General features: G+C 41.7%; 1 protein-coding gene across 1 annotated transcript in view; it reads left to right on the top strand.

Moving 5' to 3' along the window:
• Positions 1-11,776, top strand: part of tshz2 (teashirt zinc finger homeobox 2) — a 39,646-nt gene extending 27,870 nt beyond the window's left edge. The window contains exon 2 of the mRNA XM_084916431.1: positions 8,023-11,776. Within this exon, the coding sequence (XP_084772557.1) occupies positions 8,023-11,060 (3,038 nt within the window). The 3' untranslated portion in view covers positions 11,061-11,776. The remainder of the gene's footprint in view (positions 1-8,022) is intronic.
• Positions 11,777-15,105: the final 3,329 nt, after the last annotated feature.

Here is a 15,105-nt window from a genome sequence, read left to right as displayed (position 1 = left end):
GAACACCTTAGAAATGTCATGCCGCTGACTCGTAGGCTAAATGAGGATATAGCGCAGAGAAAATATTTTTGTTGCACCGACTTTTCCAGTGGCAATATTTGAACAGCTTTGATATGTTTGGAGTGTTTTATCAATGAACGTATTTCGCGCCCGTTTAGGGCGCTGCGCCTGGCTTTATTATGTTTCCTTCATTGTGGATGAATTTGCCATTTATGCTTTCATTCGGAAAAGTCGAACAGTTAATGGAAACAATATTATGTCTGTAATTATTTCGTGCAGTAAAAGCACCCCTAGTCCAGCTATTAAAATGCTGTTGGTTTTCTGTAAATTCTACCAGTAGCTTAATTCAGACACTCTCACAATGACTGTAGTCTTTAACCAGTTTTTATAGAAACAGGTCTTATGAACAGAAATAATTGGCTCAATGGAGTGACTGTCAATCTCTTACAATGGTTGATGTGCCTGCTCTGGGGAGCCCAATTCACTGGCTTCTTTTTTCATTCTAATCAACATCTAGATATCAACACAGCAGAATACCCACAAACAGCAGAAAGCCTGTTTTGAGGGGAAACTTTCAACTATTGGGTGCCAACACATTTCACTATTTGGGCAGCCATTGTTCTCCGAATGGGCTGTCAAAGTGACAATGCGCACCAGGCAAATCCAGAAGTTTGCACTTTTCAGAAAACAGCGGGCCCTAATCATTTCGTGGAGGACACTTGACAACAAATTTGCCATTAAAATGAATCTGAATAGGAGGGAGCGGGCTGTTTTGAAGCATTTCTGCCTCTCTTACTGCTGCTTGTCTTATCCCACGGAGCTCCAGGTTTGGCTGCCTTGCTTCTCTCCCTTTATGCTTGCCATGAAGCAGCCTTTGGTCCCACTAGAAACTGACAGTACCATGCTTCAGCTGCAAATTCACTCTGTAGCCTCATTGTATTTAATGAAGGGAAAAAGTGGCAATCTACTATTAATGAACTTGGAATGTAAAAAAATGCCTCCCTTTGCTGAAAACGGCATAAAACTGCTTGTACAAGGAAAGCTTTGGCTGGAGCCCATCCAGAATCTAATGAAAGATCTATACAGGGACAGAGCGGGCGGGAGGAGTTAGTGAAATGCAGATTGTTTTAATAGAATACACACAGTCTCTTCCAGCTGCACTATCAGATTCATCAGGGCCTGACCTTGATGGAGGGCTGTTGCTGTTTGGGAGGGCCAGTGTTTAGGGTTCATGCAAAGTTTATGATGCGGGGACTGTATGCGCTGTATATGCATCTACTGCTCTCGAGGGAAAACTAAATGGAACAGCGTCCAAAAAGACTTGCCACTGGTTTTTGATGCTCTAGTATTATATTATGAAATAACACGTCCCAGATCACAAGGAAATAAAAGTTCAATTCAATAATAAGGATAATTGCATCCTGGATGTCGCCACTCAGATGCAAAATAACAAAATGCTTCTAAAACATCAGAAAATGATTGAATTGGAATTGAAACCCTCTTTATTTAGTCAGGCTAGTGAGCATGAAAAACAAACAGCACATTAGGTGACTGCAGGCCATCATACCTTTCACTCAGTATCTCATAAAACTCGAACAAAGGCCTTATGTGTTCAAGGCAGTGGTCCTTTAAACGATGGCCCACTTTCCTCCCCGCTGCCACGCAAACATTCCTGACTGACATTCAATCAGGGAAATTTGAACCGAAGCAAGATGGTCTTTTATTAGTACCGCCCTGTTTGCTCGACTGGTCAGCTCCAATATGCGAAGCGGTTTGAGTGGCGTACTGTAAGATGATGGGTTCACTCTCTGATAAGGGTGAATGAGGGGTAAACTGCTATTCTGCAGAAAGGAACCATCAGACCTCATCATGTCGCTCCTGGAGAGCCGTGTCACGGGCTCTTCAGAAACCAAGTGACAGAGCGGCGCTAGGCTGCTCCCCTCCCACTAGTGGAAAACACACTGGAGCTGAAGCAGCCCTGCTTCTGCTCCACCAACTGGAACTTTATCAGTTAGGGCAGAAAAGATCATCCATAATCTGGCAAATATACACAGAGGCTTTTAAGCCTCTTCAGTTGTAAGCTTATACATGTTCTTGAATTTTTTATATATACCTGTTAGCGAGAGACTGCGGATTCTGGTTGTGCTGCTAGCTACACAAAATACCTCATTACGGTTTATTCAGCAGCCAGTAATTTAAAGCATTAACTCGCTTTTTTTCCAGCTCTTCTTAATTACAGCTAGCCAAGTAAATGTTATGGATTTTTAAAAATCTGCCCCCTCGTTTTAATGAAATTCAGTTGTTTTAGTGGAGGAAGAACCATTCACACAATTTACTTAAGAAAATGTATCGATGCTGTGCTACAAAATACGACATATGTGAAAAATAGAAAGCTCAGCGTTAGAGATTTATATGTTTTTGGATTATTCTTAAATGCATTTAGATACACAGTATGAGTACAGCTGATACTGAACCAGAGACCAGTGGAAAGCTGTGTTAAACAGATTCGGATCAATGCTTATTAGCAGTGCATTAGAACTGGTAATATTGAAGAGACTGAAAACTATTTCCAAAATTCAGGCTGCCTGACACATTCAAAATTCCAGTTGTTATCAAATGCGCATACAGCACCTGGCTTTGTGCCGTCAGTGTTTAAAAAATCCTACGAGACAGGAAGGAAACATTATATGTATAATTGTCTCCTCTGGTGCTGACAGGGGACCCTTTGGTGAGACGCAACACCAGGCAGCATCATATAATGTGGCGGCTGTGGCACGTTCAAAGCGATGACTTGGGTGCTGGAGTGCAGATTGCAATGCTCTCCCACCGCTCACTTCCAATTAGGCAGCCGGCCGACTGATGCATCTCAGAGCAGAAGCTTCTAGTAGGCATCAAAAGGAGCAGTGACTTCATGTTGAGAAGGGGCTCCTGGAGTTAGACATTGCAATCTGATGTGGCTCAGTAAATACCATGATTAGCATCCATGCAACATGCAGGAACAGACTTTTACTAACTCCCACATTTGTGTCATTACATAAAAATGTCCCATAACTCAAACTAAACATGCTCGAAAGCTGTGCGACTTGTGCGCGTGAGTGTGTGTTTATTAGCGATTGTGCATTCCAAAGTTCTCTGTGTTTTTAGTTAACAGAATGTTGGTTGTGAAAACATTTTTGATTAATTGCCATAATTATTGTGATCATTTTTGCCCAAATGAACAGCCAGATGGCAGGATATGGTGTCATATTTGCGATCCTATCATATTAATCTGGCTCCGGGTCCATCTGAGCACATTGTGCCATTTGTTGTGTTCACAATCTGTCCTCAAGTTGTCCGTGTCTTTTTTGAGCTTCCAGTTTTTATTTGATTATATTAGACTATTAAATATTAAAGTTGAGGGTGGATGAAAGCAAGGCATTTATCTGCATGAATAGCTTGTGTTTAGTCAAGTACGTAATGCGCTTTAAGTTACATTTCCTTCATGCATACAAAAATTAACAACAGTGTTTCTGTCTCATGGATTTCTAGACAAAGCCTGAGAAAGATCCAGCAAAACTACTTTGCAGGGACTCGTGGCGGCTTTTAAAGCCACTTCACATTATCTAGTCTTTTATATTTTTTGCAGTATTCTTAATAACCGTTTGCAGCTAAATACAACACGATAAAGACTCAGTCTGTCTGCACAGTTTCCAAGTCTGTTAACTGCATCGTTGGAATCATTTAACACAAAAGTGCTCAAACTAAATAATAGGTCAGACACATTCTGATTTAAAAGCAACTCAAAAACTGTTTCATTCTGTGATATCAATTAACCTCCAGACAAATTTTGTCAAAGGGAGCAGGCTGCGTGTGATTGTTCTCTCTTTACTCTGCAGTGTCCTTGGGCTCGGGGAGACTGTTTCCTGACAGGGAACAATGAAGAGAGAGGTGTTTACAGATCTTTACAGATGGCTTCGGGGCTCAGAATTAGGTCTTCGCCGTTTCTCATGTGATTCAGTTCAGAATTAACTTCAGATGTGTCATCAGGACTATCATCAGGATGTCTGACAATGTATCTGTTTGATCTTGACGTGCACTTCTCACCGAGTTTGTCAGCTATCACTGTCAAATATTAAACCTTGTGGCATGTGCGCGTCTCATTCTAATGATAGCTCACTGAAGAAATCGCATCGTGGTGACTTTTATAAATACATCATGCTGTTTCCAACATTGACAAAGAGGAAAAAACTTCACAACTTTGTTTGCAATTACGTTTTGTACAGCAAGTACTTTCTGAGTGACATTTCCCACCTATTTATAACAACAGATGAGCAGACGGTGACTAAGTGCTGCGCAACGTAAAGCTACAGTTAACTGGGTACATTGCTTAGATGTGAGTGAAAGCACAAAGTGGAAACAGATACATAGTACTACATTTACAGACGACCCGGAGAGAAGCTTCAGTCCTGACCTGCGTTGTTACTGTGTGCTCTGCCGATCCAGCAGGCCTCTCTCTATCTCCTTCTCTCTCTTCCCTTTTTTTTTCTCTTCACGTGGCATAAATCCGGGAGATGAAAATGTCATGGAGCAGGTTCATTTTGCAAAGAGGTTTTGATTGCCATGCGCGTGTAATTGATTGTTCCAAGGACAGGGGGAAATCTAGAAATGTCATAACAGTCCTGCTTAGGTTGGTCCCACCGCTATGCAATCAATGAGAAGTAAAAAGAGATATTGATTTGCGAGCAGCAAAAACTGTAGCTTGAGACAACCGGGGAGCACTGGGGAAAGTGGCGCAGACGTGCAGACCTGTCACTGGCACCTATGAATTACCCAATCTTCTCTGAAGATAGTGTTACCTCGGATACTCACAAAGTCCTGCGATGGGTATTGCAGCTGTCCATTAGCTAAGCTCCTCGGGCTGCTAACTCTCTGTGGCTTGTCAGATTAATGAAGGAAATGTTGACCTTCCAAGGGATAAATGTTGATGTTCTCACCATTACAAAAGTTTCTCCTGGCATGTTAATATCGGAAACAGAATGCCCTTTTACAGCTGTCACATACATTTCTACAATGACTGACGCATTTTGAATAGACTCACTTCCTCTGGGAGAGGGGATTTTGCTCGATGAAGATACTAATGCTGAAAGTTGAGTTGTAAATATAATCTCATGTACGCTTTTAACACCGGCCCTGTTGGACAGCATGCCACCATGAAGGTAGCAGTAAATATAATCTATTATTTTCTGTGCAGTTAGCTGTTTTTCTCTGGATGTATGGGGAAAAAGCTTTTGGCTCAGAAACAGGCTGCCGCTTCTGTAAATCCCAGCCTCGCTATGCCAAGAGTCTGTTCTAACGGATAAAGGTTATAAACACTTCAACCGTCTGATTTATGATGGACACCTCAGGTTTTTTGACCTTTGCATATCTCTGTCTGAAGATATAAATTTGTAGTGACACAGATTGGAGGCTTTACAGCAGTTTATGACATGCTAAATCTCAAGCAAGGCATGCCAGCCTCTTGTTTTCTAAGGCTAGCTGGGCTATGAGTTGCCTCGTTCGGACTCTGAGACAACATTTTCAAAGCCAGCATTTCTTATTTTTTCTGATTTATGAAAAAACAAGAAGTGTGCCCAAGAAGTAGAAATAGCTGTTCACTATTGTTTTACAAGATGATACACAACTTAGTGCTTATGCTTTGAACAGTGCTGCTTTATGAAGCGTATCACTTGACAAACATGTCACAATACAATGATCACTCTTGTAGGTGTTTGGTTGTTTTCACATTGTCCTTGAGTGTGCTCTTGGATTAAAGAGTAATGCAACTTGGCATGGCAGCAGTTCTGTGGTAGATCAAGAGCTGGCAAAGCACAGTTACAAATGGTGTGAGAAGCGGAGTTAGACATGTGGGTATCTTGGAATGATCCCCTCTAGAAGGTTAATTGGTGCCTCAGGATGTCTGCTACTCGGGGCATCTGATAGAAAGGCATACAACAGCAGGAAGGGCAGCTGTTAATCTCTGTCAATTTCATCCTCAAATACTAAGATGAGGACAAACATTCACATTAAAGTCGGTATAGCTTTGTCGTATTTCCAGGAACCCAGTGTTTATCCCTTCTTTGTCAAATGCTCAATTATTTTACTAAGAGGGCAGTAAATTTCTAGGCACAGGAGATGTGCAGAAAATGGCCTGCACTGTAAATTATGGTCTGATCAAGGAGTGAACAATTTTCCTTTAACTACCACCAGACTGGAAAATACTGTTCTCCCCACTTTGGTGAACATTCTTGCTATACTTTCAGCTTTAGTGATGACTTTGAAGAGAGATGACATCAACTGTCAAAGCCATTGGTGTTCTCCTTCACTGTGAATACTATATATAAGACTATAAATAAAACATACCTCTGTGCTCTTGACAACTCTCTCCCTTAGCATCAAGGGTGTTTCGGAGGCCATCACAGACCTCGGCTGGCCAATCAAAACATTTCTCTTGCGGTAGATCAAGGTCACAGCACATAGGGGCTCTTGAGTCTGTGTGTGTGTGTGTACAGGCTCTTGTTCGCCAGGCCCTGTGCTCGATGTTTGTTTTGAAAGTCCGAATCCCATCTCCATCTCCATCCATTAGCTAGCAAGCAGTTCATCTCCCGGGTTTCTCTTGAGGCACTTGTGAAATATTGATAATAAAAAAGTCGTACTTTCAGAAGGCAGAGAAGACGAAGACATTCTATGGGCTGCCCAGTGTGGGACTTCTGAGTGCTCGGCTTCAGTCATCCCCTCATGGAGTGCCCCTTTATTCAGAACAGAAATATTAACCACATGAAATGCATAAGTGCCTGGACAGGGCTGTTATGTCCTATTCATATTTAACTCGGAGCACATCTGCCGCGTCTCTCCCAAAATGCACATTTTCCAGCACGACTACGAGGCGGAAAATATCTCAGATGTGTGACAACTCTGACAAACTGCATTTACTGCAGGATGTCTTCAACAGATATGCAAACTTTGTTTTTGATATTGTTGGCGTGGGTTGCCGGGTAGTTAGATTTAAAATAATCGGAAACAGTTATTGTCAGAAAGGTTGTAATAATCTTCTGTAGCCGTCTTCATATGCCACGCAAACCCTGCAGCCACGGCTCTGTGCTGAGTCAGAGTTTCCACTAATTGGATGATGGGAAATGTGTCAATTAGAAATACTGTTGTTTAATTATCTGTTAATTGAAGCAATAATGTTTGTGCTCTATGAGTTGAGAGAATGAACAGGTGAATAATGAAAGAAGTAATTGCTGTTTATGAGACTGTCAGGGAAAATATAATGACTTGACAGATTGCCAGTAATCTTTTGAAATTTTGTATAATTGTCTGGTTTTAGCATTGATAATTGAATCACTTTTTCCACCAGCGTGATCAACATTTGCATCGGGACCAGTGTCCGTATTTACAATATACTTTTATTTTTGCTATCAACAAAATCAGTTGCCCGATGTCAAATTACAGAATGCTGAAAGAATATTCCGAATGGTCTCATTTTTCTCAGCTATGGCTTTTAATTTATTTCTAAATCACTGAGGGATGTTATAATATCTCAGTTTATGTTAAGCCATTCCTCACAAGTGGCTTCAGGGAGTCTAAGATGTTATCCAGAACAGCAGGCTTACATTTTCATTGCAGTTTTGAGGCATCTATAATCACCGTGGAATAGGTCATTTGCAATAACACTCAACAAGCCCCAGAAGAATCAATTTCCTTTTGTCACTCAGTGGCCAATGATTGTTGTAAACATCTCAACTTGAGGCCAGGGAAAGCTTGGACACAGCACTAAGTCAATGGCCTGTCGTGAATCAAATGGTGCTGTTACACCAGCAGCAGTCTGTTAGCAGAAACATTATGTCCACCTATACTCAGCCGCCTCCCAAGGCACAAGGCAATCGCCATTATGCTTTCTGGAATGACTTTTGCTTTCACTGTATAGATTGTTTAGAAATTAGAAATTAACGAAACTGTTGTTTCACAGTGTTTTTAATGTTATATCGCTCTTGCTTTTTTTAGTGTACGTGCCCGATGAAGATGCCGCTCTTCAGGATTCCATCGCTGAAGAAGACGGAGATAACGACACTCAGACTGAAGAGGAATGCTCGGAGAAGACCAGCCCCAAAGTGTCTGAGGACAGAGAGCTCGACAACAAGAGCACTAACACTTACAGCAACCAGAACTCTCCCATTAGTGTCCTTTCCAATCAAGAGGCAGAGTTGGAATCGCGCCTTAGCGACAGCAGTGACAGGCTCTCAGACTTCAAAACCTCATCGCCACCTGAGAGCCAGCGAGACGAAGAAAGCAGCACCTCCAAGCATAAAGAAGAGACGGGCAGCAGCTTAGAGAAAATGAGGGCGGCCTATGCAAACTTTCTCGCGGATTCTTATTGGACGGGGATAGGAATGGACTTGAAAATTGGCAAAAACACCAGCAAAGCCAACTGTGACAGCACCAATGGAAGCACCAAGAGTGAGTTTGACTGGCACCAGGACGCGCTCTCTAAGACCTTGCAGCAGACACTCTCCCCAAAGCCTGCAACCAAACCCAACCTCTTTAGCTCTGTGCACCTCTACAGGCAAACCACCAAACCCTGTGGCTCGGTGTTCACGGGAGCCAGCCGATTTCGCTGCAAGGACTGCAGCGCTGCTTATGACACTCTGGTTGAGCTGACAGTTCACATGAACAAGAGCGGGCACTACCAAGACAACAACCACAGCAAACAGAGTAATTCCTCTGCCTCGTCCTCCAAATCTAGGAAACGAAATTTGCAAGACATGGAAGGGAAGGAGGATGCGCAGAAAGTTTTGAAGTGCATGTTTTGTGGCCATTCTTTTGACTCGCTCCAGGATTTGAGCGTCCATATGATTAAAACTAAGCATTACCAAAAAGTGCCTTTAAAAGAGCCGATCCCAGTAATCACACCCAAATTACTGCCACCAGCAAAGAAACGGGCTTTCGAAACTAGGCCCTGCTCCCCTGACTCCACGACTGGTGTGTCTGGCTACACTGAGGCACAACGAGCTGCCAGCATTGCAAACGCCAACAACAATCGATATGGATATCAGAATGGAGCGAGTTACACCTGGCAGTTTGAGACGTGCAAATCTCAGATTCTGAAATGCATGGAGTGTGGAAGCTCCCATGACACCCTTCAGCAACTGACCACACATATGATGGTTACTGGACACTTCATCAAAGTTACAAACTCAGCTTCTAAAAAGGGCAAGCAGTTAGCCCTTGACCCCTTGGCCATAGAGAAGATCCAGGGTTTGGCTGAGCCTGCTGTCAGTGACACTGAAGGAGAAAAAGCGTCTCCAAAAAATCCTTCCCCAGGGAACGGTGAGAAGGATAGCCAGGGGGAAGGTACTTCAGACAAAATGGAAGAAAGTGATACTAAAGATGACAAGCAAGAGAGTGAGGATCAAAAGGCCGGCAATGGGACTTTTAAGTACCCTTATCTACGTGAGGAGGATCTTGAACAGGACTCAGGTGGAGGAGGGGACATTCTTAAATCTTTAGCCAACACAGTGGCCTCTGCCATAAATAAAGCTCAAACAGGGACACCGAGCTGGAGTGCCTACCCAAGCATTCATGCTGCCTATCAGCTCTCTGGCATCATCAAAAGCGCCCCTCTCTCAGCATCTCCACCTACTCAGCTAAAGCAGACGTTCAACCACAAGCTGAGACCGATTGCCCCAAAGGGGAAGTTATACCACAGTGCTGTGGGAGTTGAGGCTCCCCAGGGACAGCATCAAACTGTGGACATCAAAAAAGAAAAGGTTGGCATTAGCGATGGTAAAGAAAGTCAGAATATTAAGTTTGATCTGGTGGAGAATGATGACAGCGATTGTCAGGACGATTCCTCTTCCTCTTCAAAGCTTGATACAGACTGTGTGAATGAAGGGAGTGAAGCGATCAAAGGAAAGTTGAGCCCAGATTTCTCCGACAGAGGCAAGACACCGAGCCCCACTGCCAGCAATGGACGCAGCACTACTTCAGAGCCTCTCAGTGACACTCCGGATATACTTGGCATAAACCCTCTTAGTGCACTGCAGTCAGTTCTGAACAATCATCTGGGGAAAGCAAATAAGCCCAATAACTCAAGAGTAGATAAACTATCGGCTCACACACAGTCTATGTTTGCAGACATTAATCGTAGCAGCGAGAAGTCGGCTTTAATGCTCAGAAATCCTGTAAGAAATAAGCCTGATAACACCTTTCTCTTTGTTAACGATGACCAGCCAATAGATCTGACGAAATCTAAACACAACAAGGCGAGCTCCCTGCTAGTGCAGCCCTCCGCACCGATGCCACAGAAATATGCTCTGTCTGATATCGCCGATATGGTTAAAGTGCTTCCGAAAGCCACCACTCCAAAACCATCAATACCATCAAGGATTCCATCTATGAAACTGGAATCGGATGTCAGGCGCTTCGAAGATGTCTCAGCGGAGGTGTACTCCGTCCACAAGCGTAAAGGTAGACAGTCAAACTGGAATCCGCGCCATCTTCTCATCCTGCAAGCTCAGTTTGCCTCCAGCCTCTTCCAGACCTCTGAAGGAAAGTATTTGCTCTCGGACCTCGGCCCTCAGGAGCGGATGCACATCTCTAAATTCACTGGCCTGTCCATGACTACCATAAGCCATTGGTTAGCAAATGTAAAGTACCAGCTGCGGAAAACGGGAGGGACCAAATTCCTGAAGAACATGGACACGGGCCACCCAGTCTTCTACTGCAATGACTGCGCTTCCCAGTTTAGGTCACCCACCACATTCATTTCCCATCTGGAATCCCATCTCGGGTTCCAAATCAAAGACATGTGCAAAATGCCGGTAGAGCATCAGACGAAGGTAGAGGAGCCAGAACTGTCGAAGGCCCTCAGCGTCAGAGCCACAGAGGCTCTAGTCATGGAGGAGGACATTGACTCAAAATTCAAATGCAAGCTCTGCTGTCGGACATTTGCAAGTAATCATGCAGTCAAACTCCATTTGAGTAAAACTCACAGCAAATCCCCTGACAACCATTCACAATATGTGGAAATGGACAAGGAGTAGTTTTTCATATTACCATCACCTTTTTTTTTTCCTTTTCTTGCCTTTTTATTTCAATACACGGGTCAGATATTTCAACCATTTTTCAATTATCATTGTGTAGTGTGCATTGTAACGACTTAAAAAAAAATAATGGATTACAGCAAAGACACACTGGTTAGAATTTGTGTAAGGAAACACTAAGAGATACTTTTGCACCCTGCTCAAATGCATCACCAGTAATGAAATGTATTACTGCTTGAAGAAACATTATTGCTGATGTTTGCATGCAATAGCCCTGGCTATGACTACTATTTATTTGTATGATATGTCAAGTTTCAATTGTATTTCAAAGACAAAATAATGACTAACTGTACTTTACAACCTCTGTGATACAGTGCAGCCGCACAGACGTGCAGTTGTTGAAGCAGGTAGCCTGATAACACGATCACACTCATGCAGACCTGTACAGTGTATTGCTATGTAAAGATGTTTCGTGTTGCAACGATAGACGAGGGGGGGAAAAGCACTTTAATAAAAATTTAATCACCAGTTTAGACTCGGATCCTGTACATGACTCAAAAATAAATTAGACAGTTTCAAAATGAGGCTCTTTCACATGTAAATATATTTTAGAAGGAAAAAAAAACGTGTTTCATGCAACAAGGATAACAAAAAGGCAGATGATACCTGTGATACCTGCACCTTTTTTTACTTATTCAAATAAAGAGTTAACATTTGATTGCCTTGTATTTTTTGGCTCCCTTAATTTGATTATTTTCCTACTTTTACACACAATAATCAGCTGATATGATTCACAATAATAATATAATTCATTTACAATAAAGCCTTTCCGGTTATTCATACTGTATCAGCTGAATGTGTGGACCTGTAAAATACTGTGAAACATTCACTGAAATCTTCGCAGGCCACACAGAACCTATACACGACAAAGAACAACATCACGACACTATAGAGCACGCCACACTCATTTGTTACCTTATGACTTTTAGATACACTTCAAAGATCTTGTTGTCAGACTTTATTGCTTTCCTGTGAATGCTGCCGCAAGATGGTATCATAACAATTAAACATATTTCCTCCAGCTCTATTATTTCAAGGCTATTAAAAATAATTGCCTCCTAAATTCATAAACATTTTATGCAATTCATCTTTTTTTTCAAGCAATCAAGTCCTCAATTACCTCCACCCATCAAATCTCTATTTTATAACAGGCAACTGACATTTGATGGTAAATGGGAAAAAGCACATGGGCACTGTGGTGATTTGAATGCTGTGACACCAACTTGCCCCCTATTGTTGGAAATGAGCAGGCAATCACGTTGTTCATCAGATGACTCCTAATGCAGTTAAAGTATTCAGCTATAATTTCTCCCTGCATTTATAATTACTGTCAAAGACCACACACCTCAGTGAGCAGATTAAAGCTATAAATTATTTAGTGCCTTTCTTCGCCGATGGATCTCTGATTTGTCTGTGGGGCCATTATGTTTTAAAGGAGCAACTTACTTCTTTTTTCTTTTTTTTTTGAAGCAAGCATTGTCCTTAAGCTGCAGCAGAATGCTCTGCAGAGAAACAATGAGAATACTATTGGGTTTTTTTTTTGTTCATTAAAGCGAGGCTGTGCATTTTGCAGCACATACTTTTTCCATTTTTATCTCAAATGCACGTTGATTTGCCGTAATTCTATCCACAGCAGTTATTCAGAGCATATTTAGTCTACAAGTGCATTTTGAAGAATCAGCACAACCTAGTAGAGACTTACCCAAGGCTAACTAAAGAAAAATGCTGTCATCAGTGCAGCCACAGAAGGAAATTAGTTGTCTCTGGCTATAATTTGCCCTAATAAGTCAAAGTCAATGTGGGATTTATTGTTGGTACACAAAAAGCTCGTATGGATGTGCATTTTTTAAGGTTAATAAGATTCTTATCGTGAAATAATTTAAAGGTGCAAATCAAAATACATATCTGCTGTTTTCAAATACACATTATTCTTTCTAATGCGTGATTTATTAAATACCTACATTCTTTAGGTACCATAATCATCATAATTAGGTGAAATAACCCCATTATTCTTTGGGTGCTTTATATTCATTTTGAGTGTTTGCATACATTAACGCTGTTAATTGCATTCTACATGCAACATGTCATGGCTAATTACTGAACACAGACACACCCACAGACACATGCACGGTGGAAAAAAAACAAAAAACCTGGTTGTCATACGTATCAGTGACGCTAACGCGCTCATACGTGGACCTAATATAAACACAATATAAGCTTTTATTTGTTGCAGTTCCACATTAGCGCTGGGTAGATGGCCCAGTGATGAAGCATGACTCCGTTCATGTTGCTCTTAATGAAAAAAGAAATAGAATTAAAAAAACATGTAGTGAACAGTGGATGCGGTCACACCTCGCCCTAAATGGAATGAAGCCAATTTATTATGTTATTTTCACTATTAATATCATTGATTTTTACAAAAGTTCAGCTGTGAAATTGTTTTGAAATGTTTTAAGGCTTTGCAAATGTCTCAATGTCGGACTCAAAATACCAAAAGTGCTTCTATTATTCCCTCCTTGAAGATACTTTCTAAAATAGTCCTAATGGCTTGGCTGAAAAATCAAATTATGCACATAAGTATACTTGCGTCGTAGATGCAGTGAAAAGCGACCTTAGCAAAATTGACGCCAGCTCGCATCTGCGAATCCTTTGTCAATCTGTCATTAAACATGCTATCAAATAATGATAAGTGTGCGCTCCTTGCTTGCACTGGCGTGCGTCTCTCTGATGCTGATGTGCTGTAATAGGGCAAATGTGCATCAGAATTTGCCTGCTTGGATACACACAAAACATTTACACTGTGCTTGACTTTGCTTCGCCCCGTGCCAGACAAGCATGGATTCACTTGCATCATCTGGCCTGTAAACCGGAGGTGGCGGGGAGGGAGGAGGGTTCAAAATGTTCATCACGCAGCAGCAGCAGCAGCAGCGTAATGTAGAGCTCATGTGTTTAATGAAGGGCTTTAGAACTTATAGCTATAATGACCCACATCCTAACTCCCTTTACTCCCATTTATTCTCCCCAAAGTCCTCAGGTTATTACGTCCCTCGGAGAAATCTCCAACAAAGAGCGTCGCATTGCTCTATTCCTATCACATATTACATATCAGAACATTTTATTGCCCTACAATGTACTATCGAAGACACGGTGACATGATATTAGTTTTAAATATGGCGAAGAACATACTCTAAATATAAAAGTAGTAGAGGGATAAAAACAACGTATCCTAATGCTACACCCCTGCCTTCCATCTTTATTTCCTCCTTTTTGTGGTTAATAATAAGCTCTAAAATCTGCCTTCTAATGAATTCTACCTCCTCAGAATATGAGCACTGCAAGACAAAGAGTTATGCACGTATGTCTGCTCCCTTACATACATCATATCTTCCAAATAGCCCATAGTCCTCCACTGTTAATGGTGTTGCTTCAAATATGCTAATTAAGCAAAAATAAGTGATGAATGGAATACATTTGATCAATCAAGTAGGCCTAAGCCCCTGGTGCTGCATATTCATTGTACATCATGAATATGAAACCAAAGTCATTTATCAAATATCAGTTGCACATTTGTATCTTATTAATCATACATGCTGAAACTTCTGTCTTGTCAAAAAAGCTGAAGGTTGATGAAGCACTTGCAAAAAGGATTAAACTCAGGGTGGTGCTTCAGTTATAATGCATGAGACATTCTGAAACTTTCAGAATCTTAAACAGTCGGTCCAGCCACGCTCCTGATAATGCTCAAGCGATCTTAAATCTTTGCACATTTGGCTTTTTAATTATTTCTCCCCCTTTTTTCCCCCCTCTGTCTTTTAGACACCACTACTGCCAGTGCTCCGAAAAGGATGGGTGACTGACGTTGTTATGTTTGAGTCATTGTCAGTGAGACGGGCTTCATTCAGGATATTTAGGGCTGTACTTTAGCATGTAAATAATTCATTAGTTTTTACATTTGTATTCCAATATAAATGTCAGATTTAAGTAG

The sequence above is a fragment of the Perissodus microlepis genome, chromosome 20, assembly GCF_051167445.1.
Source record: "Perissodus microlepis isolate ML-2025 ecotype Zambia chromosome 20, ASM5116744v1, whole genome shotgun sequence".
Classification (NCBI taxonomy): domain Eukaryota; kingdom Metazoa; phylum Chordata; class Actinopteri; order Cichliformes; family Cichlidae; genus Perissodus; species Perissodus microlepis.
The sequence above is the reverse complement of the archived record's forward strand: the minus strand, read 5'-3'. Positions and strand labels throughout refer to the sequence as shown.